The sequence below is a fragment of the Salvelinus namaycush genome, chromosome 25 (genome assembly GCF_016432855.1).
Source record: "Salvelinus namaycush isolate Seneca chromosome 25, SaNama_1.0, whole genome shotgun sequence".
NCBI classification, from domain to species: domain Eukaryota; kingdom Metazoa; phylum Chordata; class Actinopteri; order Salmoniformes; family Salmonidae; genus Salvelinus; species Salvelinus namaycush.
Genome location: NC_052331.1, coordinates 34,787,253 through 34,814,978, shown reverse-complemented (window position 1 = coordinate 34,814,978; position 27,726 = coordinate 34,787,253). Strand labels below are relative to the sequence as shown.

Sequence of the window (27,726 nt, the reverse complement as noted above, 5' to 3'; positions counted from 1 at the left end):
TGCTTCCATTCAGCCACAAAAGCATTGGTGAAGTCGGGCACTGATATTGGACGATTAGACCTGGCTCGCAGTCGGCGTTCCAATTTATCCCAAAGGTGTTCACTGAGGTTGAGTTCAGGGCTCTGTGCAGTCCAGTCAAGTTCTTCCACACCGATCTCAACAAACATTTTCTGTATAGACCTCGCTTTGTGCACAGGGCATTGTCAAGCCAAATCCAAACTGGCCTCCCTTGAGAGGCATTTTGCTGCACCAGGACAACCCACAGTTGAGCTCAGTGCAACGCTGATTGGCTAATTATTTGTTTTTTTTTAAATGATCAAGGGAGGAGGCCAAACACTTACTGGCATCAGTCAATCAAATGCTATGGCGGCAACATGTCATACTCTTTTGTTCCAGACAGCATCAGATACATGGGCTACACATACAGAGACAGAGGGACGCTGTTTCCCTCACTCAGATTATTTCTCCAGTGAGATTCAGCCACTTGTGAATTGACAGAAAATTATGAAACACAGAGAGACGAAAGATAAATAAAATAATAATAATGATCTTTTTTTTTATTGGTCAAATATTTGAGGATGCCTGGCTTCCCTTGGAATCCATGAATACACTCCACTGCGGTGGAAACGCTTTTATGCGCAAATATTGATATAATAACGATCTTATAGACGTAAACTTGTAGTCACGCGAAAATATGTTGTGTAGTCCTCCCACCACCACTCTGGAAAGCATACAATTTATTCGGCTACAGATTAAATAAATTATGATGAACTTCACAGGGTGGTGAAAGTGCAAGGTGATGAGCTTGATGCTCCAAATCCAATAAATATCGAGAGTCTTATTCTGGTGACATGATGATTGATGCTTGGCTGCCATTTGACAAATTAAAATAATCTCGCTCTTTTTGTCCATAGTAATCTCAATGTGTAGGCTATATCCGCGAGCTGTTGGCAACAGCTCACTTGCCAATACCAGAGGGGGCACATTCCCTATTTAATGCTACACATTTTGTGACAAAACCATCAGTAGAGTTGAAAATGCGAAGGAAACCCATGTAACAATGTTTTATTCGGTACATGTGGATTTAACCGCAAAAGTTATCTGCAACAAGTCAATTTGATGGAAACACATCTCTAGTGGGAAAACGCGCATATTTTATTTATGTAGATTGTAGATTATTTTCATGAAAATCTGCCACCAATTGGATGGAAACCTAGATACTCAAAACTATTGCGCATTACTTGTGTTTGGGTAGGCTATTAAATACAACAGAATATGCCTTAAAATAAATAAATACAATTATAGTAATAATAGCTAGGTTTACATCCAATTGGCGACAGATTTTCATGTGAATATTCAAAAAAATCCGCATAAAAACAATATGCGCATTTCCCCACCTGAGATGTTTCCATCAAACGGACTTGTTGCAGAAAAAAAGGGCTGCACGTGATGACGTAGTAAATACTCTTTGTGGTTAAATTACCATGTACCGAATAAAAAAAATACAAGTTAAATAGGTTTCCATTGAATGAACTCTACTGATGGTTCTCACAAAAAAAAGTTGTTATATAGGGGCCCGCTCTGTTATTTGTACGTGCGGCTCTAGCCAACATCGCTATCTGGGTGTTGTTGGCTAGAGCCGCACGTATAGCCTACATGATAAGATTAGTATCATGGACAAAAGAGCGATATTCTTTTTATTTGTCAAACGGCAGCCAAGCATCGATTATCATGTCACACCAGAATATACCCTGGATATTTATTGGAAAGGAGCATCAAGCTCATCACCTTGCACATTCGGACATTCGGAAAGTTTACCGGAAAATGTTCTGTTTCCATAAGGCTTGTCATTACTTTTATTTTTATCCGACATGTACTTTACTCACATATGGGGGGTGGAAACCTGGTTAAAGAAACGGAAATACACTGGGTAGAGCGTGCCCAGAACTCGTGGCTGAGCGCTACTGCTCCGCCAAATAATGAATGCACGGCTCCCCGTTCCACTCCGCTCACATGTTTTGTGTAGTATATATAAAACAAATAATAACTGCTTGCCTCCAGTCATGTAAAATGACTTAGAATTGCATGAAATTAATTTATAAAAGGCTATTTTTTTTCTGGGACGCACAAATAAAATGATAGATGAATTCAATGTTTTTGTTATAAAAGATATCTTGTCTTGGTCTTCGAACCCACAACCTTCTGGCTTGCAGCACTGTCAAAAATACTACATTGCCATGCAATGCATAATGCGTATAAGAACAGTTCCTAAAACTGCACATCTAAGGCTCGTGTCTGCCCTAAGAGTGAGGGTAAACGGTAGGCATGTTCCCTGCTATCCACTTTAGTTTTTAATTATTCTTTTGGGTATAGGGGAGGGTCACTTGTTTCTTTTAAAAAGCGTTCAGGGGGGGGTCACGTAAAACATATGTATTGTTGAAGGGAGGGCCATCCATTTTCATTTCAGAGAAGTTCGATTTGTTACAGGTATCCGTCATTATACATAACATACAGTCCTTTACAGTATACAGTTGACCTGTACCAATAATACATGATGAAACAACTCATGAAACTCACCTATGTATTGCCGTCCACGAGTCTCTGGAAAAACAGCCCTGTCGTTCATCAGTGCCTCAATATCAATGTACTATTATTACTATGTATTATAATGACTTTCTCAGCATTTACCATTGATAAAGGTGTCCAGTCCTGCGTAATGCAGTTGGCAAATCTCGGTCATGGGTCTTCCAGGCAAACGTTGTGTCAATTCTCGAAAACGCTTTCGAAAATCCACGCCCAACTATGTCTATTGGTTAAACAATCTAGCGGAAACAGAATGAACCCGTGTACTGGATTACAGAACCAGGAGGACTACAAGGCTATTTCAATTAGTTACGATGAAATACTTCAATTCAGGAGCAATTTTACAGCAAGGAATATTTTGCACAGTAGGTGTCAAGAACATTCCGTAGCTGAGCTCAATAATAAAATTGTGAAATATATATACAGTGGAAATAGAAACGTAGACTAAACGTAGCGAAAACAAATGGCTCCTTTAAGAAAGTCAGCTGATGCAAATAAAAAGTTCGAAGGAGGAAATAGGAAGTCGTTTACGAACAAACCAAGCACAAAGAGAAATTGACAATTTAAGACATAAGACAATGGCGGGTATTAAAGGTAAATTGATTGATACTTGCTCTACACAACTCTCTTGTTTCCATAAACGTGTTCTCCCCGCCACTGGCAAGCCAAGTGCAACATTGTATCGATTCCACGTATGCTACGAACACTTATTATGGGTCTTGGCTAGAAGGGTTCTAGCTTTTGTCAAATTAACGTCAAAAGTAGATTTTTATTTTAGCGAACCTTTACCATTTTCATAACCGTAGCCCTATTCCCCTAACCTGCTACAGTAAAATCTGTAAAATCTGATGTTAATCTAAAAAAAAAAATGTATTCGTTCTAGCCATGATCCCTGTTATGGTGTCACGTATAACTTTTGCTTTGTTGTGATACGTTGCCGTGGCGTACACTGTCACATTGACATGTTAGTTTGTTATCCAGTATTGAAATATAAAATAATTATACAATGTGCTTGTGTATTTCCCTACAATTAAGACTCAAGTACGATTTATTTGGCTACTTGAGAGTTCGCAACAAATGCAGGCTTGCTTCAAACGCACCGACACCATAATTACATCAATTTCCAATGAAACGCTGCGTTTTCCTTGCAGCATTGCCTACAGATGCAGTTGTGGTGCATACGTTGATTTATCTAATGTATACGTAAAACTGTATGCGTTTAACGGCTTGACAGAAATGGTAGCAGAAGGTGAATGTTGAACTTTTATTGCATACATATCAAGATGATGCGTGCTATTTTGCGCAATGACGCTATCGGTGTGTTCGAAAAACGCCTCGATCACACCGACAGTGTTTACATTTTGGTACACCAGAAGTACATTTCATTTCCAATGGAACGTTGCGTTTGCCTTGCAGCATTGCGTTGCAGTGCGTTCTGTGTTTTGCATATGTTGGATTTATGCGTCAGGCTTAGAACACACCTACAGTGTTTTACGCAAAGTAGCACGCAGCATCATCAGGATATGTATCCAGCAAAAGTTCAACATTCACCTTCTCCTACCGTTTCTTTCAAGCCGTCTATGCATAGTTTGATTTTATTGAACCTTTATTTAACTAGGCAAGGCAGTCAAGAACAAATTCTTATTTACAATGACGGCCTAACCCGGACAACATTGGGCCAATTGTGCGCTGCCCTATGGTACTCCCAATCACGGCCGGTTGTGATACAGCCTGGAATCGAACCAGGGTCTGTAGTGACGCCTCCAGCACTGAGATGCAGTGCCTCATGTGGACAATAAAGTATATCATACACTACCGTTCAAAAGTTTGGAGTCACTTAGAAATTACTTGTTTTTGAAAGAAAAGCACTTTTTGTTTTTGTCCATTTAAAATAACATCACCAAATTGATCAGAAATACAGTGTAGACATTGTTAATGTTGTAAATGACTATTGTAGCTGGAAACGGAAGATTTTGAGGACTTGTGAGGTGTCTGTTTCTCAAACTAGACACTAATGTACTTGTCCTCTAGCTCAGTTGTACACCGGGGCCTCCCACTCCTCTTTCTATTCTGGTTAGGGCCAGTTTGTGCTGTTCTGTGAAGGGAGTAGTACACAGCGTTGTACCAGATCTTCAATTTCTTGGCAATTTCTCGCATGGAATAGCCTTCATTTCTCAGAACAAGAATAGACTGACGAGTTTCAGAAGAAAGGTCTTTTGTTTCTGGCCATTTTGAGCCTGTAATTGAACCTACAAATGCTGATGCTCCAGATACTCAACTAGTCTAAAGAAGGCCAGTTGTATTGCTTCTTTAATCAGAACAACAGTTTTCAGCTGTGCTAACATAAATGCAAAAGGGTTTTCTAATGATCAATTAGCCTTTTAAAATGATAAACTTGGATTAGCTAACACAACGTGCCATTGGAACACAGGAGTGATGGTTGCTGATAATGGGCCTCTACGTCTATGTAGATATCCCATTAAAAATCAGCCGTTTCCAGCTACAATGGTCATTTACAACGTTAACAATGTCAACACTGTATTTCTAATCAATTTGATGATATTTTAATGGACAAAATGAGCTTTTCTTTTAAAAAAAAGGACATTTCTAAGTGACCCCAAACTTTTGAACGGTAGTGTGTATTCACGGGCAGTGAAGGCAATCCACACTGCAAACGGTCGACCAGCTCTCTCTTGAGAAAAGAAAATGTTACTTAATTGTGTAAATTCCATTTATCCTTTTATTCACGTTCATGATGGCAGAACCTTATTATTAGTTGCATAATACATTATAAGTTGCATGCTACCTTTTCTTATATTTGAGTATTTATTTGGATGGGACATTTGGCTGCTTAGAGTGAGTAGACTACTGAGTAGGATCCATCTTTGCTGGATAGCCAGTAAGAACCCTGTCTGTAAAAGTGACAACTGCCTCACCATCTCTGTTTCTGTCGTCCTATAGCGCTGGTTGGCTTGTCCTTCGGTGGAGCTATTGGCTTGACTTTCCTGCTGTTGGGCTGTGCACTGGAGCAGTATGGGTATGTATTTGCCCCCTTACCTCTGAAATCTGTGAAGACACTTGTTAAATGGGACCACATATGGAAGTTAGTGGTGTACCTAACTCTGGTGCAATGCGTCATGATTTTCTCCAAGGTGGTTAACCATACCGGAGCAGTGGTTAGTGTGTTTCCATATGGGCTGGGTGACCCAGGTTCAAAACCGGCAAGGGGTGTCATGTTCTGCATCTCTGATAATTAAATGAATATGAACACAACTGATTTGAACCGGTTTTCTTTTCATTGTTTTCACAGGGTGTACTGGCCTCTCTTCGTCCTCATCTTCTACATACTGTCTCCTATCCCCACCTTCATATCCAGAAGGCTCAGTGATGACAGTGACGCCGCCAGCAACGCATGCAGAGAGCTGGCATGCTTCTTCACTACGGGCATTGTGGTGTCTGCGTTTGGGCTTCCCATCATACTGGCCCGGGTTGCATTAGTGAGTCCTGCCTGATATTGTCAATGGCCAATGACTGTCATGTGTCAATTTAGTTGCTTTATGCCATTATAGAATCAGAATCATAAAACACGGGACGAGATGTTAAAACTGTCCATTGTGCCAATAGATGGTATGCACTCACATGAGATTTGCCGTGATGTTGAAAGAGTGGCATGGGAGGTTTATTTCTTAGACTGGGTTAAGATGTCAATTTTGGGACACATCCTCAGTAGTTTGCCTTCGAATCAGTGGGTGTTTCGGCCTTTAATTACTAAACACTCTCATCAAAGGTGGCCAGCTAAAGGGTGATCAAGCCTTAGCTTGTGTCCCATGCCCAATTAAGATTTCCCACGGGACTATGCAAGGCAGGGGCGTCCTCTTCCCTGAGCCAGCCCTACAGCTGACCGCATACCTCATATGCCCTCCTCAAGTTGGAGGGATCTGAATTGGGTTCTCAGGTGAGGGTGGGGGGTCATGAAGTTATAGCCCAGCAAGGGTCCTTCCGTTTGATCCAGATCCACTGGCTGCCTCTTTCAGCTGCTTGAGAATTTGCTCTGACGCTCTGCCGCAGAGCCTGTCCATGGATTCCAAGTTCTTTCAGCAACCTGATGGTGGAAGAAGCCACGAATCCTCTGCATCCCACTTCAACTGGCCAGACTTTTGCATTCCAGCCACACTGAGTTGCGTCTGCTGCCAACTCTGTGTAACGCAGTTTCTTACGCTCGTAGGCCTCTTCAACAGAGTTTTCCCACGGGACTGTGAGCTCTATGATGTACACAGCCTTTCGTGAAGGGGACCAGAGTACCATGTCTGGCCTAAGGTTGATAAGCTGATAAGCTGATTTAGGGTCAATTTAAGTGTTGATGGTCATAATGACTTGGGTAGGTAAAGCTGATCCTAGAATTAATGTAGTTGTGAATGATAGATGCTGGTACGAGTCCTGATGATACCCAATAATAGCTCAGGTAACTGAAAGTTGCTCCTGAGTGGCGCAGCGGTCTAAGGCACTGCTAGACGCATCACTACATACCCTGGTTCGATTCCAGGATGTATCACAACCGGCTGTGATTGGGAGTCCCATAGGGCTGTGCACAATTGGCCCAGCGTTGTCCGGGTTTGGCCGGGTAGGCCGTCATTGTAAATAAGAATTTGTTCTTAACTGACTTGCCCAGTTAAATAAAGGTAAAATACTACACCTATATTACTTGTTAGCAGAGCTGTAGTTAACATCTAATAAATCAAATTGATAGAGCACAACCAGTGACTGTGTCTTATCTAGGTTTTGTTCATAACGTCACGCAACAGAAGAAAAAAAATCAAAAATTTTGCCCTGGGGGGGAAGAAAGGGAAGAAAAAAAGGCAATTTTGTCATTGGACAGGTCCAGGTAGTCCCTCCCTGTTTTATTCCGTCTGGTGCCTAATGAACATGGCCCTGTTCTCTTACAGATCCAGTGGGGGGCCTGTGGCCTGGTGATGGCCGGCAACGCTTTCATCTTCCTCACCATCCTGGGCTTCTTCCTGGTGTTCGGCGGGGGAGACGACTTCAGCTGGGAGCAGTGGTAGACCGTCTGTGGATCTCTGGCACAATCCCAAATGGACCCCCTAGACCCTATGGACTTGTGGAGATCTGAGATTTGACAGGTGCAACCAATATGGTAGTAGCTTCACCTTGCCCTCTGATAGGCTAGGTGGAAGTTTCACCATATTGTTTAAACCAATCAAATCTACTCTGATCTCTAAAAGTGCATAGGGTCTAGGGATCGATTGGGAGACAGAGGGAGTCAGTCATTCCTGTTAACAGCAAGTTTACAGTGGTGGACAACAGATATGATAAACCCAAAAGCTACTATGGCCTAACGTCGCTACTAACTGACGTTTTAAGAAGCTGATGCTGACTATTTAATGTCCTATGAGAAAGGGATTGGTTAGTGAGGAGAGGGTGGCACTGAACAGTGTGTCTGGGATGTTAATGGACAATGACACTGCGATGTCTGTCCTTTTTTTTATAGTATTCGCTCCATTATTCCCTTCAACCTTTTTTGCCTTTTCTGTCCCCTATGCTGAGGGAGAGTCATTGAAAACCAGTGTCCCGTCCAGAAACCCCCCCCTAGGAACCTGTTGATCTCAGTGAGAAGACTGGATAGGTGTAAGCATATGGTGAAATATCACCAAGGGGAAACGTTCTTTTAACATCTACACAAGTGTCTAGGGCTAGAGTGGTTGTTTCTGGACAAGGCCCACCTCTCTACAGTCATATCTATAAAGCCAGAGGCTAGTTTAAGGATAGTAATAACTTGTACATGTGTTATGAAGGATACTGTTGAATGATTTTTGTTGTAATCACCACTACACCGTCTATTTCTAATTAATTTAGGGAGTATTCTGTTTGTGAAAATATCTTATTTTAAGCGTAAGCATTTCAAATGATCAACTCATTTTTTCAGTTGATTACGTGTGTACCTTTTTGTTTGTATGTATCTATTTCATATGCTCACTTTGGGTATGACTACATAACCAGGTCAAGGTTTCTGTCTGTAGTTTTCAACATGTTGCCCTTCTGCAATTATTTCCACCAATACCAAAGGCCATTTTAAGAAAATAAGGTAGACATGATTCCCCCCCCCCCCCCCACTAAGGTTTCTGATGTGTCTATGATTATGAAACACACAGTTCATATTAATTATGAAAACTACATTTATGCCATTATAAGCTGGTTGTCTTCACTGAGGACAGAAGCTAACATAAGGGTTTGTGAATCATTGTCTACATTTGTACGGGAATGTTGATTTCACACATGGAATGTAAACACTATATATTTTGCAGTTTTTAGACCAGATCTGTTTGTGTTAAAATGAAGTGCCCAAGTTTCTATTCACCAACAAACACTAAACACATTGACAAGTGCCTGTTAAATATCTATTTTTTACTAATTCAAAAACGTTTTTATATAACTTATAAAAGCCAATTTTTACATTCTGTACTGGTAAAGCCTGAGAACCTATATATATATATATAGTACAGTATAGAATGATGTATTGCAATTAGTGACCAAATGTAACCAGACTACTTTATACTTAGCTATAGCAACATGCAATCACTAAGTATAAAGTAGGCCTACTTCCAATCAATGTCTTATTTTCACTGAAGGGTCAATTGAAGGGTGTTTCAGGGAGAGTGGCCATATGCAACAACAACAACCAAAATAATACACGTTTCCAATTCACTCGTATGTATAAATGATACACTTGTGCGTGTGTAATAGGACAAATATAAGCACCCACCAAAGAAAAACATATTGAACATTGCTACATGATCTTATCTCATGAATATAAACATAGCTCATAAAACAATCGTTCATTATGACGCCTTTGTGTTGCACATGTACTGGTCAACTCGAAATGTAACATCACTTTCAAAACACTAGAGGGCACCAGAGAGAACTGTTTTTTAAACTATGACCAAAAAAAACCTATACACAGTCTTGTTTTCTAACATTAATTAAAACACTATTGAAATAAAATATTTCTTGTTTTCTTTTTTAATATGTAAATATTTCAATGGCCATCTTTTGAGTCCAATATTTTTGCAGTTTTACATCACAAAGGGGTTGGAATGGAGAGAGAGCATTGGGACAGAAAGCCAGAACACAAGTGCAGGTTGCTGGCACAGTCACACAGGAGACTTGGTAAGTAAAGAGATATCCATTTTAGGAAACCTTATTACTGAATCAGATATACTTAGACTTATTAATAATGGTACAGTTGTAAGTTTCTTCTGAGATTGTTGTACTGTATGCAACATTTAACAAATAGTGTGATATGCTGATTTAACTATATTCACTTGGACACTTTTTTGTTGTTGTAGTCAACCACAAAAATTGTTTCTATACAGAATCATTGTATCTGTATACCATGGCCATTCCCTGAGTATTATTAATGGATGGAGCATTTTAGTAGACACCAGGATTTACACAGCAGCCATAATGACTGGATAAATCTCTGTGAAGAGCTCCCATGGGGAGAGAGAGATACAAAAAGAGAGACAGACAGAGGGAGGATGTCAATTGGAGGCTGACCCTAAATTCAGATGATAGGCCTAAACATTGTTTTTCTTTAGTATGAGACATCACAAATAGACTTAACCTTTCAATCAAATCCATTTTTTTTTTGTCATGTACACAGTTTTACAGCAGGTATAAAAGGTGCATTGCAGTGCTTGAACACTAGGATATACAGAACAGATCATGAACAATAGGATACACAGAATAGATCATGAACAATAGGATACACAGAATAGATCATGAACAATAGGATACACAGAATAGATCATGAACAATGGATATACAGAACAGATCATGAACAATAGGATATACAGAACAGATCATGAACAATAGGATATACAGAATAGATTGTGGATGGATATACAGAACAGATCATGAACAATAGGATATACTGAACAGATCATGAACAATAGGATATACAGAACAGATCATGAACAATAGGATATACTGAACAGATCATGAACAATAGGATATACTGAACAGATTGTGGATGGATATACTGAACAGATCATGAACAATAGGATATACAGAACAGATCATGAACAATAGGATATACTGAACAGATTGTGAATGGATATACAGAATAGATCATGAATGTGCCATGTCAAGTATGACTATTTATTTACAAATATAAAGTGGGTATTGTCTTGGTCGTGCAGTATATAATAGAATGGCACTGTGGAGAGAGAGAGAGTATGTGCATGTTTGTTTATGGATGGCTGTGTGTGCCTGTATGTAGGGGTTAGATGTGTGGAGAGTCAGTGCAACTAGGTTCTAAGGTGCAGCTAGGCTCTAAGGGGCAGCTAGGCTCTAAGGTGCAGCTAGGTTCTAAGGTGCAGCTAGGTTCTAAGGTGCAGCTAGGTTCTAAGGTGCAGCTAGGTTCTAAGGTGCAGCTAGGCTCTAAGGTGCAGCTAGGGTCTAAGCTGCAGCTAGGTTCTAAGGTGCATGTCTGCGCAGGGAGACAGCTAGAGTTAGCTGTTCAGCAGTCTGATGGCCTGGCGGTAGAAGCTGTCTCGGAGCCTGTTGGTCCGAGACCCGATGCTCCAATACCGCTTGGCAGATGGTAACAGTGAAAAGTCTGTTGCTCGAGTGACTGGAGTCCTTTATGATCTTCCTTAAACACACAGATGTCCTGGAGGCACAATTCAACGTATTTACATAACGAATTCAATGCCAATTCAATTCACGAACGAAGTAAAAGAAACATGAGTTTAATGTTTAATTTTTATTTAATTAGATAGAAATCAATGGCTGTTTTATTTCAGGCTGTCTTTGTGTTGCCACTTTGTGTTTAGCAAAGTTTAAGAAGACAAAAGGAGATTTAATGATACACATCTGTCACTGTGCTTTGGGTTTATCAGAATTGGCATGTCATTGATTATAGGATGCATTGGGCTGTGAATGGGAGTGTGATGACGCAGGATGGAGGGATTGTATTATCAGACAGACATGTCCTTATTTGGTTGGGAAACATTGATGTGGTGTGGAACTTGACTGGTGGCTGTGTTCACGATATCCATTTTGTTCTGTCAGAGAGAGAGAAGGAGACTGTAGGAGAGAAAGAGAGAGAATGTGTGTGTGTGTGTGTGTGTGAGAGAGAAGTAGTAGAGAAACTGTATAAGAGAGTGTTTGTGTGAAACTGTGTGTGTGAAAGAGATGAAGGTGCAGTTGGATGAATGATGTAAGGCATCATGATGGAGTTCACCAGGTTCAACTAAAGCAATATACTGTTGAGACTCAGAGGTACTAACCCCATCTGGCCTTGAAGCTGGGAATACCTCCATGAGGGCTTTGGTCAAAAGCAGTGCACCAGTGTATGTTGGGGAATACGATGCCGTTTGGGACGCAGTCATGGAGCACTTCAAAGCTGCAAGGCCGGATGGGGTTTGTATACGTCAAGCATAAACTTCAGTAACTTGTTTTAGTTGACCCTGGGCCCATAGGATTCTGGTCATAAGGCTTTTCAGACTTGACGAGCCTCTGAGGCAGATATCGATGACACAATGATATACTGTGTGTGTGAGCATATGTGTGTGTGTGTGTGTGTGTGTCGTGCGTGCCTGTACATATGTGATTAACGGGTACTATATAGGTCAGGGTATAGGTATAGGTAGGATGACGGTAGGATGAAAAAGAAGGGGCCCTGGAATGACCATCCATCATTGGCACCTGGGACAACTGTTGCCTGGCAACAGCCTAGAAACGGATCAAAACAGTTTGGACTGGCCCCTCTAGCCTTGAACATAATAACTCCTCAAAAAGGTATAAACAGATGGTTATAGCCAGTGCTCACAGTTACCCTGCAGGTGCCCGTCTTTGGAGTAGGGTGAAGTTGCCCCTAGACACTGATCTTGGGTCAGTTTTGCATTTCCCCAACTAATGGTTAAGGTAGGATATGGGGCAGGGGAAGCTGATCCTAGATCTGCACCTGGGGGGGAAATTCACCCCCGTAGCGCTCACAGCTGGCTGCCCAACAGTTACAATGGAGGTGCATGTCTTTAGAGTTAGCAGGATATCCTGGCCAGTGGCCGCTGCTGGATCCAAAAACTCAGCAATCTAGATGAGATATGCAGGGAAAGTTAGGACAGTGGGTGGCCCTGCTATGTGGGATGGCTTATGCAGTATAATGACTGCAGGATATTTTTAATAGCCTGGCTGGATGGCAGCTGGATTGGCAGAGACAGCCTATCAGATTCATGAATGCTGATGTCAGTTTGGTGTAATTTCTTCTGTAGGCTGGCCAGCATCAACACTAAAAGAGGGAGGGAGAGAGCGACGCTTGTCAACAAGAACAGAAAGAGCGAGTGGGGAAGCACGGGAAACGGCCAGAGAGAACGAGTGGGGAAGCACGGGCAACGGCCAGAGAGAACGAGTGGGGAAGCACGGGCAACGGCCAGAGAGAGCGAGTGGGATTCAGGGGTGTGTTTCTTCTGTGGTGTCAAAGCTAAAATAGGTCCTGCGAGAGAGAGACCAAAATCCACCGCCAATAGAGAGAAGCACGCGACGGAGCACATAGGATAGTGCGCTGAAGTCAAGAAGGTTAACAGAGACCGTATGTTCATACTTCATAATTACACTTAAGTAATCTTATAAAGTGGACTACTCTCCGGGTAAGGCGTCTTCTACTTTGTTTTTGTGTGTGGGGGGGGTCGCTCAGTTAGTAGTAGGCTACCGCCTTTTGTTCGAGGGGCTGAGGATGATTTTAACATATCATAGACGTAGCTGTACGTAGGCCTGGCTACCTTATCTAATAATATATATTCTAAACCATTAACTCACCCATGTTGTCCCTTTCAAGTCCAGAAACCTATAGCTGTCGTCCATGCACCTCACGTTGTTAGTTTTTCCACGTAGTTGTTGCCCGGTGGTAACAAATGTGTCATCTTGCATTCGACTATTACCAAGGTGTGCCAAATTAGAAGTTGCTACAGTGTAGCCTAGGTATGCTAACATCTCAAATAGCTAGTTTGAGGACTGCTTTCTGTTCAGCTCATCCCATAATCTTGTGTAGGTTACTAGGTTGTCTGTTTTGCATAACTCTTTCACAAAACAGCGTAAATCTGTGCCATTCACCGAGTATGCTACCATTAGGTTAAACTAATGAGAGAAGCCAAGTTTATTGAAGGGTAAAAGTAACTAAAGGAAAAACAAACCGAGTCTTTATAGGGCGTTGGGCCACCACGAGCCAGAACAGCTTCAATGCACCTTGGCATAGGTTCCACTGGAACTCTATTGGAGGGATGCGACACCATATTTCCACAAGAAAGTCCATCATTTGGTGTTTTGTTGATGGTGAAAAGTGTTCAATTGGGTTGAGCTCTGGTGACTGAGACGGCCATATGGTTTTCATGCGCGTCAAACCAGTCAATGCCCTGAGGCGGCAGTCATACTATGTGGGCATAGCCATGATAGCCAAAATAATGGTCTACCTAGCCAGCATTTTTATACATAGCCACGGTGCTTCATTATCTCAGGAAACACACCTGTGTGGAAGCTTTCAATATACTTTGCATCCCTCATTTAGGCAGTTACCCTAAAGTGATGGAGAAGGGTGTATATCTAACACACACAAGGTCAAATCCAATTTTATACTTCATAAACTACAGGTGTGGACTAACAAGGAAATGCTTACCTAAGGCCCTGCCCAACAATGCAGAGAGAAAGAAAATAGAGAAATAATAGAAAAGTAAAACACATAATAATGAAAGTAACAATAGATACACAATGAGTAATGATAACTTGACTATATACAAAAGGTACCAGTACCAAGTTGATGTGCAGGGCTACGAGGTAGATATGTACAAATAACTAGGATTAATGTGACAGAAAATTAACTGTAGCAGCAGCAGGGTATTTGATGAGTCTCAAAATGTAGTGCAAACAGGGTCAATGTAGATAGTTAAATAGTTAACCAAATAGCTACCCGGACTAACTCTTTAGCAGTATTATGTCTTAGGGGTAGAAGCTGTTCAGGGTCCTGTTGATACCAGACTTGGTGCATCAGTACAGCTTGCCGTGCGGTAGCAGAGTACAGTCTTGTGACTTGGGTGTCTAAGACACCGCCTGGTATAGATGTTCTGGATGGCAGGGAACTCGGCCCAAGTGATGACCTGGTCCGCACACACTACCCTCTAGCCGCAGGGGTGGGCAATTTCAGTCCTTGGGGGCCTGATTGGTGTCACAGTTTTGCCCCAGCTCCAGCTAACACACCTGACTCCAATGATCACCTAATCATGATCTTCAGTTTAGAATGCAATTTGATTAATCAGCTGTGTTTTCTAGGGATGGAGAAAAAGTGTGACACCAATCAGGCCCCCGAGGACTGGAGTTGCCCACCCCTGCGTCTAGAGCCCTGCGTCAGCTGCTAAGCAGGTGCCATACCAAGCGGTGATGCAGCCAGTCAAGATGCTCTCAATGGTGCAGCTGTTGAACTTTTTAAGGATCTGAGGGCTCTTTTCAGCCTCCTGAGTGAGAAAAGGTGTTGTCTTGTCCTCTTCACGACTGTGTTGGTATGTTTGGAACATGACAGATCCTTAGTGATGTGGACACTGAGGAACTTGAAGCTCTCGACCCGCTCCTCATCAGCTCCGTCAATGTGAATAGGGAGAAGAAGACTCAAGGCTGTAATCGCTGCCATAGGTGCTTCAACAAAGTACTGAGTAAATGGTCTGAATACTTATGTAAATGTGATATTGAAGTAATTACATTTTTTAAATAAATTTGCAAACATTTTGAAAAACCTGTTTTTGCCCTGTCATTAAGGGGTATTGTGTGTAGATTCAGTATTTTGTATTATTTAAAAAAAAAAAAATCTATTTTAGAATAAGGCTGTAACGTAACAAAATGTGGATCAAGTCAAGGTGTCTGAATACTTTCCGAATGCACTGTACCCATGAGTTTACCATTCAAATTGCTAGGGTTAGAGGTTTCCAACTTCTAAGCCCATTCTATTTATACGTGTGCTACTGCAGAACTCGTTTGGTTGTTTCAGAAAGGAGCAACAAAGTTTCATCACTTTGTTATAGAGTCCATGTTTCGGCTAGAGCCCTGGTCTTCATCCATAACCGTCGGTTATAAGGTCATTGTTCCAGCCCTAAATCAGGAGAGTGAAAATTAAATCCCAGATCCCCACTCCATCTCAGGCTGGTCTCTGATATGAAATATCAAGTCTGTGGCTGCTGGAGCTGAAGCACCATAGTGTGCTGTGCCTTTTGACGTATCAAAACATATGCACAGAGGGAATATGCTTTTGGACTTTGCCTAAAGGCCATCTATGGTACAGTTGAAGTCGGAAGTTTACATACACTTAGGTTGGAGTCGATAAAACTCGTTTTTCAACCACTCCACACATTTCTTGTTAATAAACTATAGTTTTGGCAAGTCGGTAAGGACATCTACATTGTGCATGACACAAGTAATTTTTCCAACAATTGTTCTTACAGACAGATTATTTCACTTAATTCACTGTATCCCAATTCCAGTGGGTCAGAAGTTGACTGTGCCTTTAAACAGCTTGGAAAATTCCAGAAGATGATGTCATAGCTTTAGAATGACTTTTTTTCTGATAGGCTAATTGACATCATTTGAGTCAATTGGAGGTGTACCTGTGGATGTGGATGTATTTCAAGGCCTACCTTCAAACTCAGTGCATCTTTGCTTGACATCATTGGAAAATCTAAAGAAATCAGCCAAGACCACAGAAAAAAATTGTAGACCTCCAAAAGTCTTGTTCATTCTTGGGAGCAATTTCCAAACACCTGAAGGTACCACGTTCATCTGTACAAACAATAGTACGCAAGTATAAACACCATGGGACCACGCAGCCGTCATACCGCTCAGGAAGGAGACGCGTTCTGTCTCCTAGAGATGAACGTACTTTGGTGCGAAAAGTGCAAATCAATCCCAGAACAACAGCAAAGGACCTTGTGAAGATGCTGGAGGAAACCGGTACAAAAGTATCTATATCCGCAGTAAAACGAGTCCTATATCGACATAACCTGAAAGGCCACTCAGCAAGGAAGAAGCCACTGGTCCAAAACCGCCATAAAAAATCCAGACTACGGTTTGCAACTGCACATGGGGACAAAGATCGTACTTTTTGGAGAATTGTTCTCTGGTCTGATGAAACAAAAATAGAACTGTCTGCCCTTAATGACCATCGTTATGTTTGGAGGAAAAAGGGGGATGCTTGCAAGCCAAAGAACATCATCCCAACCGTGAAGCACGGGGTGGCAGCATCATGTTGTGGGGGTGCTTTGCTGCAGGAGGGACTGGTGCACTTCATAAAATAGATGGCATCATGAGGCAGGAAAATGATGTGGCTATATTGAAGCAACATCTCAAGACAGCAGTCAGGAAGTTAAAGCTTGGTCGCAAATGGGTCTTCCAAATGGACAATGACCCCATGCATACTTCCAAAGTTGCGGCAAAATGGCTTAAGGACAACAAAGTCAAGGTATCGTAGTGGCCATCACAAGCCCTGACCTCAATCCTATAGAACATTTGCGTGTAGAACTGAGAAGCATGTGCGAGCAAGGAGACCTACAAACCTGACTCAGTTACACCAGCTCTGTCAGGAGGAATGGGCCAAAATTCACCCAACTTGTTGTGGGAAGCTTGTGGAAGGCTACCAGAAACGTTTGACCCAAGTTCAAAAATTTAAAGGCAATGATACCAAATACTAATTGAGTGTATGTAAACTTCTGACCCACTGGGAATGTGATGAAAGAAATGAAAGCTGAAATAAATCATTCTTTACTATTATTCTGACATTTCACATTCTTAAAATAAAGTGGTGATCCTAACTGACCTAAAACAGGTTTTTTTTACTCGGATTAAATGTCAGAAATGGCAAAAAACTGAGTTTTTAAATGTATTTGGCTAAGGTTAACTTCCGACTTCAACTGTAAATTTGATTCACATATGGATTCACATAGCTGAAGCTTTGACATATGCCTGGTAGGTCGGCCAAAGCTGCACTTTGAATTATGTTCCCATCTGCAGACATTTTGAGGTGCCGTGGACCTGATTTCAGTACATGTCATCTAGTGACATTCACATAGGACTTGCCCCATCCCTGGTCTCCCGGTTGACAGTTCCTCCGTTATCCTTCTCTGTCTGTCACTGTGACTCAGGAGGGATTTTAATCCGTCAGGCAACAGTCCACAGCCATTGAATGGAGATCATTGACTAAGTTCTTACACCGTCAGTATATTAAATCAGTGATACCTCAATGGAGTTTTAATGGGTTGCCCTCAATATGATAGATCACAATGTGTGTTAGGCAGTGACAGACTTAGTTACCATGCTGATTTTATTGTGCTTATTCAGCTCTCCTATCAGACGATAACTCACCAAGATCATAAATGTGTTCGCGCAATTAGATTTTCCTGCGACGGGTGGCCGGGTCACTTAGCTACAGCGCTCTGCGTTAGCGCACTAAAAGCCTGTGATGAATTAGTCCCTACCATAACTACTGTTCTCCAGTTGTTGGAGAAGTTTAATGTCCAATTGTCTTAGAGACAAGTGCTCTACAAAAGGGGGCAGTTGGTGGCCTAGTGGGAGAGGCGAGCCAGCCAGCACCCGGAGGGTTTCCTGTTCAAAATACCGGTCCGATGGGAAAAATCTGTCTGGAACTGAGCTGGCAACTGAAAGCTGGTATCAAATGCTCGATGCCATTGTGCCCTTGAGCAAGGCACTTAACCCATCACAACACAGCTGCCCGTATGGCAGCACCTCTCTTTCTCTTTTTGTGTGTGTTGGAGGGGTTGGATCAAAAGCCAAAGTCAGATTTCAGTTGGACCTTGTGTGTAATTGATCAATAAAGTGATCTTGATCGTATACATTTTTGTGCACATAAAAGCTTTGTCCAGCCTTATATCAAAGAGGACAGGTAGTAAGCACATGCTTTGTGTAGTTTCTGGGTGTGGGTACTCAATGGGTCTACTGCAAAAAATGAATCCAAAAAGATCCCAAAACTGGCATACTATATGTCAAAAAAATAAATAATATTGTCATTGGGAATGTGGAATCATGCCAATCCTATTGGCTTGCTTTGGGACTCATTTGGAGGAGACAAGTGTCAGTCATTCCAGATCTCTGTAGATGTACAATGGCAACTCAGTTTGAGTGTTTGACCATTTTGGTACTCATCGTTCAAAGACCATTACATTTTACTAAGGATGTAAATTACAATGTTATTGTCATGGAACATTTGGTTCCAACATGGCCAAAACTAGTTAACAACCCAGTATATCTCTGGCAGTGCCCTGGGGGAGTCTGTCTTGTCCAGGCTGTGCCATATACAGTAGCCCAGCATTATCTCATCTCACAGCTGCTACACACTGCTGTCTCTCTTTCCCTCTCTGTCTTTGTGTCTCTCTCTCTCGCTGTCTGTCGCTCTCTGTCTTTGTGTCTCTCTCTCTCGCTGTCTGTCGCTCTCTGTCTTTGTGTCTCTCTCTCTCTCGCTGTCTGTCGCTCTCTGTCTTTGTGTCTCTCTCTCTCTCGCTGTCTGTCGCTCTCTGTCTTTGTGTCTCTCTCGCTGTCTGTCGCTCTCTGTCTTTGTGTCTCTCTCGCTGTCTGTCGCTTTCTCTCTTTCTGTCTCTCTCTGTGTCTGTCTGTCTGTCTGTCTGTCTGTCTGTCTGTCTTGGTGTGCCATCTGTCAGTGGCCTACATCTCCCTGCTCTCTCTTTCCATCAAGCACTGCTAATTCTGTCTCTGTTTGAAGAAACAAACTGCTGTCCCTGTCTTTGTCTGTGTGTTGTCTTGTTAACATGTAGATAAGCATTTTCGAGACACTTGGAAACACTTATTGATGTCTATAACAGGCCAAACATTGAAGACCAGTCAACTGTCTTGGGATTTGTGGTCACAATGTTTTAAGTGGCCTACAAAGGTCATGTGCTATGACTTTTGGCTTTGAGCCTTTGTGATATGCATTGCAGTCAGTGCCGATCTTCTGAAATAGATTAGGCCTAGAGAGGATAATTCAATGTACAGTAATTGATCCATGATCAATAAAAAAAAAACGTCATCAATCAAGAAAGTAAATTGGGATAACATGTTCAATTCATGATCTGGAGGCAGTTGACATTGGGATTGATAGGCTGAGATGATCAGATATAATTTATGAATACATCCTTTAACTTCTATAACATTAAACAGGTTTCCCGTGATACAATTATTTATATATACTTCGGAAAGTATTCAGACCCCTTGACTTTTTCCAAATGTTATTTTACAGCATTATTCTAAAATGGATTAAATAAAACATCCTTAGCAATCTACACACAATACCCCATAATGACAAAGCAAAAACACGTTTTTGGAAATGTTTGCAATTTTATTTTAAATTAAAAAACGATACCTTATTTACATAAGTATTCAGACCCTTTGCTATGAGACTCAAAATCGACCCTTTGTGATATCAAATCAAATGTATTTATATAGCCCTTCGTACATCAGCTGATATCTCAAAGTGCTGTACAGAAACCCAGCCTAAAACCCCAAACAGCAAGCAATGCAGGTGTAGAAGCATATGATTTGGAAAAACACACACCTGTCGATATAAGGTCCCACAGTTGACAGCGCATGTCAGAGCAAAAACCAATCCGTGAGGTCGAAGGAATTGTTCATAGAGCTCGGGGACAGGATTGTGTCGAGGCACAGATCTGGAGAAGGGTACCAAAAAATGTCTGCAGCATTGAAGTTCCCCAAGAACACAGTGGCCTCCATAACTTTTGGAACAACCATGACTCTAGCTGGCCGCCGGGACAAACTGAACAATCGGGGGAGAAGGGCCTTGGTCAGGGAGGTGACCAAGAACCCGATGGTCACTCTGACAGAGTTCCAGAGTTCCTCTGTGGAGATGGGAGAACCTTCCAGAAGGACAACCATCTCTCCAGCACTCCACCAATCAGGCCATTATGGTAGAGTGGCTAGACGGAAGCCACTCCTCAGTAACAGTCACATGACAGCCCGCTTGGAGTTTGCCAAAAGGCACCTAAAGACTCTCACACCATGAGAAACAAGAATTTCTGGTCTGATGAAACCAAGATTGAACTCGTTGGCCTGAATGCCAAATGTTACGTCTGGAGGAAACCTGACACCATCACTACGGTGAAGCATAGTGGTGGCAGCATCATGTTGTGGGGATGTGTTTCAACAGCAGGGACTGGGAGACTAGTATAGATTGAGGCAAAATCAACGGAGCAAAGTACAGAGAGATCCTTGATGAAAACCTCCTCCAGAGCGCTCAGGTCCTCAGACTGGGGTGAAGGTTCACCTTCCAACAGAACAATGACCCTAAGCACACAGCCAAGACAACACAGGAGTGGCTTCGGAACAAGGCTCTGAATGTCCTTGAGTGGCCCAGCCAGAGCCCGGACTTGAACCCGATCTAACATCTTTGGAGAGAACTGAAAATAGCTGTGCAGCTACGCTCCCAATCCAACCTGACAGAGCTTGAGAGGATCTGCAGAAAAAAAATGGGAGAAACTCCCTAAATACAGGTGTGCCAAGCTTTATACCCAAGAAGACTCGAGGCTCTAGTTGCTGCCATCGGTGCTTTAACAAAGTGCTGAGTAAAGCTAAACAATTTAAAAATATATATTTTTTACTTTAGTTTATTTAGTAAATATTTTCTTAACTGCATTGTTGGTTAAGGGCTTGTAATTAAGCATTTCACTGTAAGGTGTACACCTGTTGTATTCGGCAGGTGTGACAAATATAATTTGATTTCATACTTATGTAAATGTGATATTTCTGTATTTTAACACATTTGAAAAAATGTCTAAACCTGTTTTTGCTTTGTAGGGTTGCACATTTTGGGGAATATTCAGAGGTGGAAACTTTTCATAGGAATTAACGGGAATATATGGGAATTAATGGAAATATATGGGAATTAACGGAAATATATGCAAATTTAATATTAATACCATTTAAATGTAGATGTTTTTTTGCATTGGATATATATATATACCATATCATATGGAGACAGAAACATAAACATTTTACCTTATCATAAGTAGACATAATTGCAAATGATTAAATCCTTCCAATAGAAAAAATAAATAAAACATTTATGAATTGCACTTTAATTAAATGAGTTGACTCTTCACATGGGATGATTTCACTGAACAATAAAAGAAAGGGAATATTAAATGACCCCAATGATCCATCGCATCTCCCCAAAAAAATTTCAACATACATCTGTAAAATGATAGTCTAGAAACTAAAGCTTTGGTTGTCTTCCTCTCTGGCTTCCATGTCTTCTCCCTGGACCTCCTCAATGTCCACCTCTTGAACATCAGACTCTGAGGCCTCATCTTCATTGTCACTTTCCAACCTTGTTGAGGATGGCTTGTTGTCAGGCTCAAAAAGCCTCAAATTTGCCCGGATGCCCACCAATTTTTCAACCCTTGTATTGGTCAGCCTGTTGAGTGCTTTGGTGTGTGTGTTCCCAAACAAGGACCAGTTGCGCTCTGATGCGGCTGATGTTGGTGGGATTTGGAGGAGGATGGAGGCAACAGGGGAAAGAGCCTCAGATCCACAAAGTCCCTTCCACCAGGTGGCTGATGAGATATGTTGACACGACTGCCATATTGCATCTCCATCCCATCGCCCTTGCTTGGAAGTGTACTTAGCTAGACTGCCAAGAACCTTGCCCTCATCCAGGCCAAGGTGGCGAGACATGGTAGTGACCACACCATAGGCCTTGTTGATCTCTACACCAGACAGGATGCTCTTGCCAGCATACTTGGGGTCCAACATGTACGCTGCGGCGTGTAGGGGATTCAGGCAGAAGTCTTCACGCTTTTTGATGTATTTCAGAACTGCAGTTTCCTCTGCTTGGAGCAACAGTGAAGTGGGCAGGGGAGTGCGGATTTCTTCTCTTACATCTGCAAGCAGAGTCTGAACATCAAACCGGATGACATTGTCTCCCTCAATCTGTGCAAGGGCTACTGATATAGGTTTCAGGCTGCTTACCACTCTCTCCCAAAATACATCATCCAGGAGGATCCTCTTGATTTGGGCTGTCCATATCGGCAGACTGTGATATGGCCATTTCTTGGAGAGACTCCTTCCCCTCCAGGAGACTGTCAAACATGATGACAACACCACCCCAATGGGTGTTGCTGGGCAGCTTCAATGTGGTGCTCTTATTCTTTTCACTTTGCTTGGTGAGGTAGATTGCTGCTATAACTTGAGGACCCTTCACATACCTAACCATTTCCTTGGCTCTCTTGTGGAGTGTATCCATTGTTTTCAGTGCCATGATGTCCTTGAGGAGCAGACTCACTGCATGAGCAGCACAGCCAATGGGTGTGATGTGAGGGTAGGACTCCTCCGCTTTAGACCAAGCAGCCTTCATTTTTGCAGCATTGTCTTTCACCAGTGCAAATACCTTCTGTGATCCAAGGGCATTGATGACTACCTTCAGCTCATCTGCAATGTAGAGACCGGTGTGCCTGTTGTCCCTTGTGTCTGTGCTCTTGTAGAATACTGGTTGAGGAGTGGAGATGATGTAGTTAATTATTCCTTGCCCACAAACATTCGACCACCCATTAGAGATGATTGCAATACAGTCTGCTTTCTCTAGGATTTGCTTGACCTTCACTTGAACTATGTTGAACTTTGCATCCAGCAAATGAGTAGATAAAGCATTTCTGGTTGGAGGGGTGTATGCTGGGGGAAGAACATTCAGAAATCTCTACCAAAACTCATTGCCAGTGAGCATCAGAGGTGAACCAGTTGCATACACAGCTCGAGCAAGACATTCATCAGCATTTCTCTGACTACGTTCCTCCATTGAGTAAAAAAAAACTTCGGATTCCAGGAGGACCATGAGCTGTTGCTATTGATAAGGTGTCTGATTCATAATTTTCACCTCGAATAGAAGTAGAGGGACTTTTGTCAGAAGTTTCTTGTTGTGAGCACTGAGGGAACTTTCTGCACTTGGCCAGATGATTCTGCATCTTTGTTGCATTCTTCACATATGATTTGGTTCAGTATTTGCAAATGTACACAGCTTTTCCTTCTACAGTAGCTCCAGTGAAATGTCTCCACACATCAGATAGTGCCCGTGGAATTTTCCTGTAAAGATTAGATTTTTTTTTGTAAAAAACCCAAATACAATTCCATGTACAGATAAATAGTTATGCAGTTAGATTAAACAACTCCTTTGTAAGAAATGTTTTAAAATGAAACATGCAAGCTAAAACACACATGGTAGCAAAAACTAACTAGCAGAAATTGTTAACAAGTTAGAAAGGATTTAAACACACTTTTCTGTAGGCTACTATATACTAGTTAACAAAAAATAATGTATGTCATATAAAATATATTCACCCCACCCAGTATTGTAATCAAAACCTACCAGAAAGCATGTAGTCCTTGGATCAGACAGTGTAGTAGTGTGGGCTCAACAGCATCTCAAGTTTAACCAAAATATGCCACAAGACCTAGAATTGCCTCCTGTGTATCCCACAAAAAAAGGTTTGCTGTTATAAGCTAACTTTTTTGATGAATTTAAGCAAAATTCCCCAAATTCCCGGGTTTAACTTCCCATGAAAAATTTACGGAAATTTATGGGAAAGTTTCCGACCCTTTTCAACCCTATTGCGTTGTCATTATGGCGTATTGTGTGTAGATTGATGAGGGAAGGGGAAACTATTTAATACATGTTTTAATAAGGCTGTAACATAACAAAACGTGGAAAAAGTTCAGCAGTCTGAATCCTTTCCAAAGGCACTAGGTGTGTATATATAGAGGTCAGGGAGAGCTTTTTAGGACATTTTAATGTGCATCAGATGGCAACAAGATCATATTTTACAGCAATTTCATCAGATAACATGAATACAAAGCTGGCGAGAGGTGGTTAGAGGATAGGATGGGAGGCCAAGAGTCTGTGTAACCAATAGTCTAGAGTCCTGAGTGTGGGAACAAACAGTCTGTCCCACGGTTGGGTAAACAAGCAAGTTCATAGTCAACAAAGCACGCAGGAGTCATGAGACAAATAGCATAAAGCACAAGAAAAATATATATAAAGACTTGGGGCTAGCCTTTGTAAGTTCAAAGAGTCACTCGCCCCAACAAGAACTTGAGAGAGTAGCTCTCTATCAGTCCAGTAGGCTAACATAGCTAGTACGTTTCTGTCTACCGTTTTCTTTACACTTGCAAAAGGAGGTCTTTAGCTTGCTAATTTTTTTCAGTTTTGGCGAATGGTCCTTTACGACATAGATGATTAATGGATAGCTGGAACTCTAGCCATTTAATGTCTTAATGGGCACATATCTATACTCAATTATAATCTGCTACTAATCCCTGAATATGGCCAAGCCAATTGTAGTTTAGTACCGCATGCAGCAATGGAAGATGGTTCTTCTTTGGTTTGATTTCCATTTAATCTGTCTGTATATCTGCAGCATCCATCAATTCTTGACCTGTTTTCTTTTTTTAAATCGTGCAGACGGCGCCTTTTCCTCAAGGACAGATAAAGATGTTTCATATACCCCAAAAAATAAGTAAATTAATATTAATGATTGTGCCAAGATAGCCTTGAATGCAATCACTGTTCTTCACATGGTATTTGAACGTAATGTTAACGCAATTGAACACATGACGTCTTTAAACTCCTTTGTTTTGGTTTCACAAAAACAATCTTTGTATGGATGACTGGGTGTCCAATGACCTGAGGGGTGTGTTGGGCATTGCATCACCCTCTACACAGTCTTTCTTTGTACACTTATGTCTTGTGAGACAGAGGATGTTTTCTCTTTACTGTAAACATTATGATTGAGGTCTCATCTGATATTCGTATTGTCTGACTGAGCTCTGAAACCTAGCCCCTCTGGTGTACGGCAACGGATATCCCAATGTTAGTTCATGTGAATTCATAGCAGGTCTCAAATTGTTATTTATGACCCAGGGGATTTGAGTGGAGATTGGGGGTGTATGGCATCCCCCTTGTTGACTAAGAAACCCACGTTAACAGAACCGCCCACCACCACCCCTACACAACTAATACCACCCCCCTTGTTAACTTTTGACAATTCGTCCTCTGCGTGTACCCCATCATTTAGTGTGTGCTAATCAACACAGAGGTGGCATTTGACAGCAGTTAGCCTAGATCAGTGGTTCCCAAACTTGGTATAGTCCAGTACCCCTTCAAACATTCAACCTCCAGCTGTACCCCCTCTAGCACCAGGGTCAGCGCACTCTCAAATGTTGTTGTTTTTTGCCATCATTGTAAGACTGCCACTCACACACTATACGATACACTCATTCTTATGTTTAATAAATGTGAGTTTTTGTCACAACCCAGCTTGTGGAAAGTGACAGAGCTCTTATAGGACCAGGGCAGAAATAATAATAATCAATAATTTTGCTCTTTATTTAACCATCTTACATATAAAATTTGTTCATCGTGAATTGTGAATAACTCACCACAGGTTAATGAGAAGGGTGTGCTTGAAAGGATGCACATAACTCTGCAATGTTGGGTTGTATTGGAGAGAGTCTGTCTTAAATCATTTTCCACAGACAGTCTGTGTCTGTATTTAGTTTTCATGCTAGTGGGGGCCGAGAATCCACTCTCACATAGGCACGTGGTTGCAAAGGGCATCAGTGTCTTAACAGTGTGATTTGCCAAGTCAGGATACTCTGAGCGCAGCCCAATCCAGAAATCTGGCAGTGGCTTCTGATTGAATTCAATTTTCACAGAACCGCTTGTTGCAATTTCGATGAGGCTCTCTTGTTCAGATATCGGTAAGTGGACTGGAGGCAGGGCATGAAAGCATAACGAATCCACTTGTTTGTGTCATCCATTTTGGGAAAGTACCTGTGTAATTGCGCACCCAACTCACTCAGGTGCTTCGCTATATCACATTTGACATTGTCCGTAAGCTTGAGTTCATTTGCACACAAAAAAATCATACAATGATGGAAAGACCTGTGTGTTGTCCTTGTTAATGCAGACAGAGAAGAGCTCCAACTTCTTAATCATAGCCTCAATTTTGTGCCGCACATTGAATATACAGTGGTTGCTCCACTAAAAGTTTTGCGATTATGCTGCGGGATTTAGAGGTCATTTGTGGTTTAGTACGGTACCCTGCGTCACCACTTCATTGCTCCAGACCACCACAGGGGGGAGTTAGAGCACTGATTATGCTTTTGGGTCCTACTGTGTCTCTAACTGACAATGAATGGGCGACATAAACCTAAATAGAAACTGATAATTGTGCATGACTTCAGTATTACTTACTAAAACTGTTGTTACACTAATTTTCTTTTGTTCGAATTATTTTGCTCTTACTGTAGTACTGTAGCCTACTCCCGACAGGTCACATTGTACAGTGCCTGAGTGACGCAGCGGTCTAAGACACTGCATAGCAGTGCACTGTGTTGCTACAGATGCTGGTTCAATACCCATGCCGGCCTTAACTGGGTGAACCATGAGATGACTGTAGGTTTTTGGTTTCTCTCTCTAAAAATAGAAATAAATAATTCTAAATAACAAACTGGCTTTATTTACAAATTAGTAACAATGTCTCACCCCATGTTCAAGAATGGCCTTTTTCTCGCTCATCTTACGTTATTTGAAAACGAAATCATCTCCAAAATATTGTTATTTTTTTAAACAAAACAATTATTATTATTATTATTATTATATAAAAGCCCCTTGGATATTCTCACAGATATTATTAACCCTGTTATTAGCAGGACAATATATATTGGTCATATTGGTCATGGCTCCCGATTGCCTTGCAGTTCTCCATCTGTATCCACTGAAAGCTTGCGAGGTTCAAGGCACGAGGGCAGGGGGCAGAAGACGGACCTAGCCCATGGGGGTGGGGGGGGTAGCACAGAGCAACACTTTAAGAGGCATTACACTAATAATGGAGCTGACTAGGGAAAGTTCCCACTGTTCTTAGTGCCAGTCTGCACGTTCAAACTAAAACAATGTAACTAATAATGGAATATTTATACTTTCGTTAATAAAATAACTATATAAATACTCTTTCAAAATGCCAATGTTTGTTTATTTAGTTATGGATCTATAACGAATTACTATGGGAATAAATATCA

General features: G+C 41.6%; 2 protein-coding genes across 2 annotated transcripts in view; one reads left to right on the top strand and one right to left on the bottom strand.

Moving 5' to 3' along the window:
• LOC120020637 (tyrosine-protein kinase JAK1-like) overlaps positions 1-2,744 on the bottom strand; it is a 28,408-nt gene extending 25,664 nt beyond the window's left edge. The window contains exon 1 of the mRNA XM_038964347.1: positions 2,578-2,744. The gene's annotated coding sequence lies outside the window, so the exon portion shown is untranslated. The remainder of the gene's footprint in view (positions 1-2,577) is intronic.
• A 303-nt stretch (positions 2,745-3,047) lies between these two features.
• LOC120020636 (leptin receptor gene-related protein-like) lies at positions 3,048-9,602 on the top strand. Its single transcript, XM_038964346.1, has 4 exons — positions 3,048-3,177; positions 5,545-5,620; positions 5,894-6,080; positions 7,527-9,602. Exons 1-4 carry the CDS (start codon positions 3,072-3,074, stop codon positions 7,641-7,643), a joined length of 486 nt encoding a protein of 161 aa, XP_038820274.1. The 5' UTR covers positions 3,048-3,071; the 3' UTR covers positions 7,644-9,602.
• Positions 9,603-27,726: the final 18,124 nt, after the last annotated feature.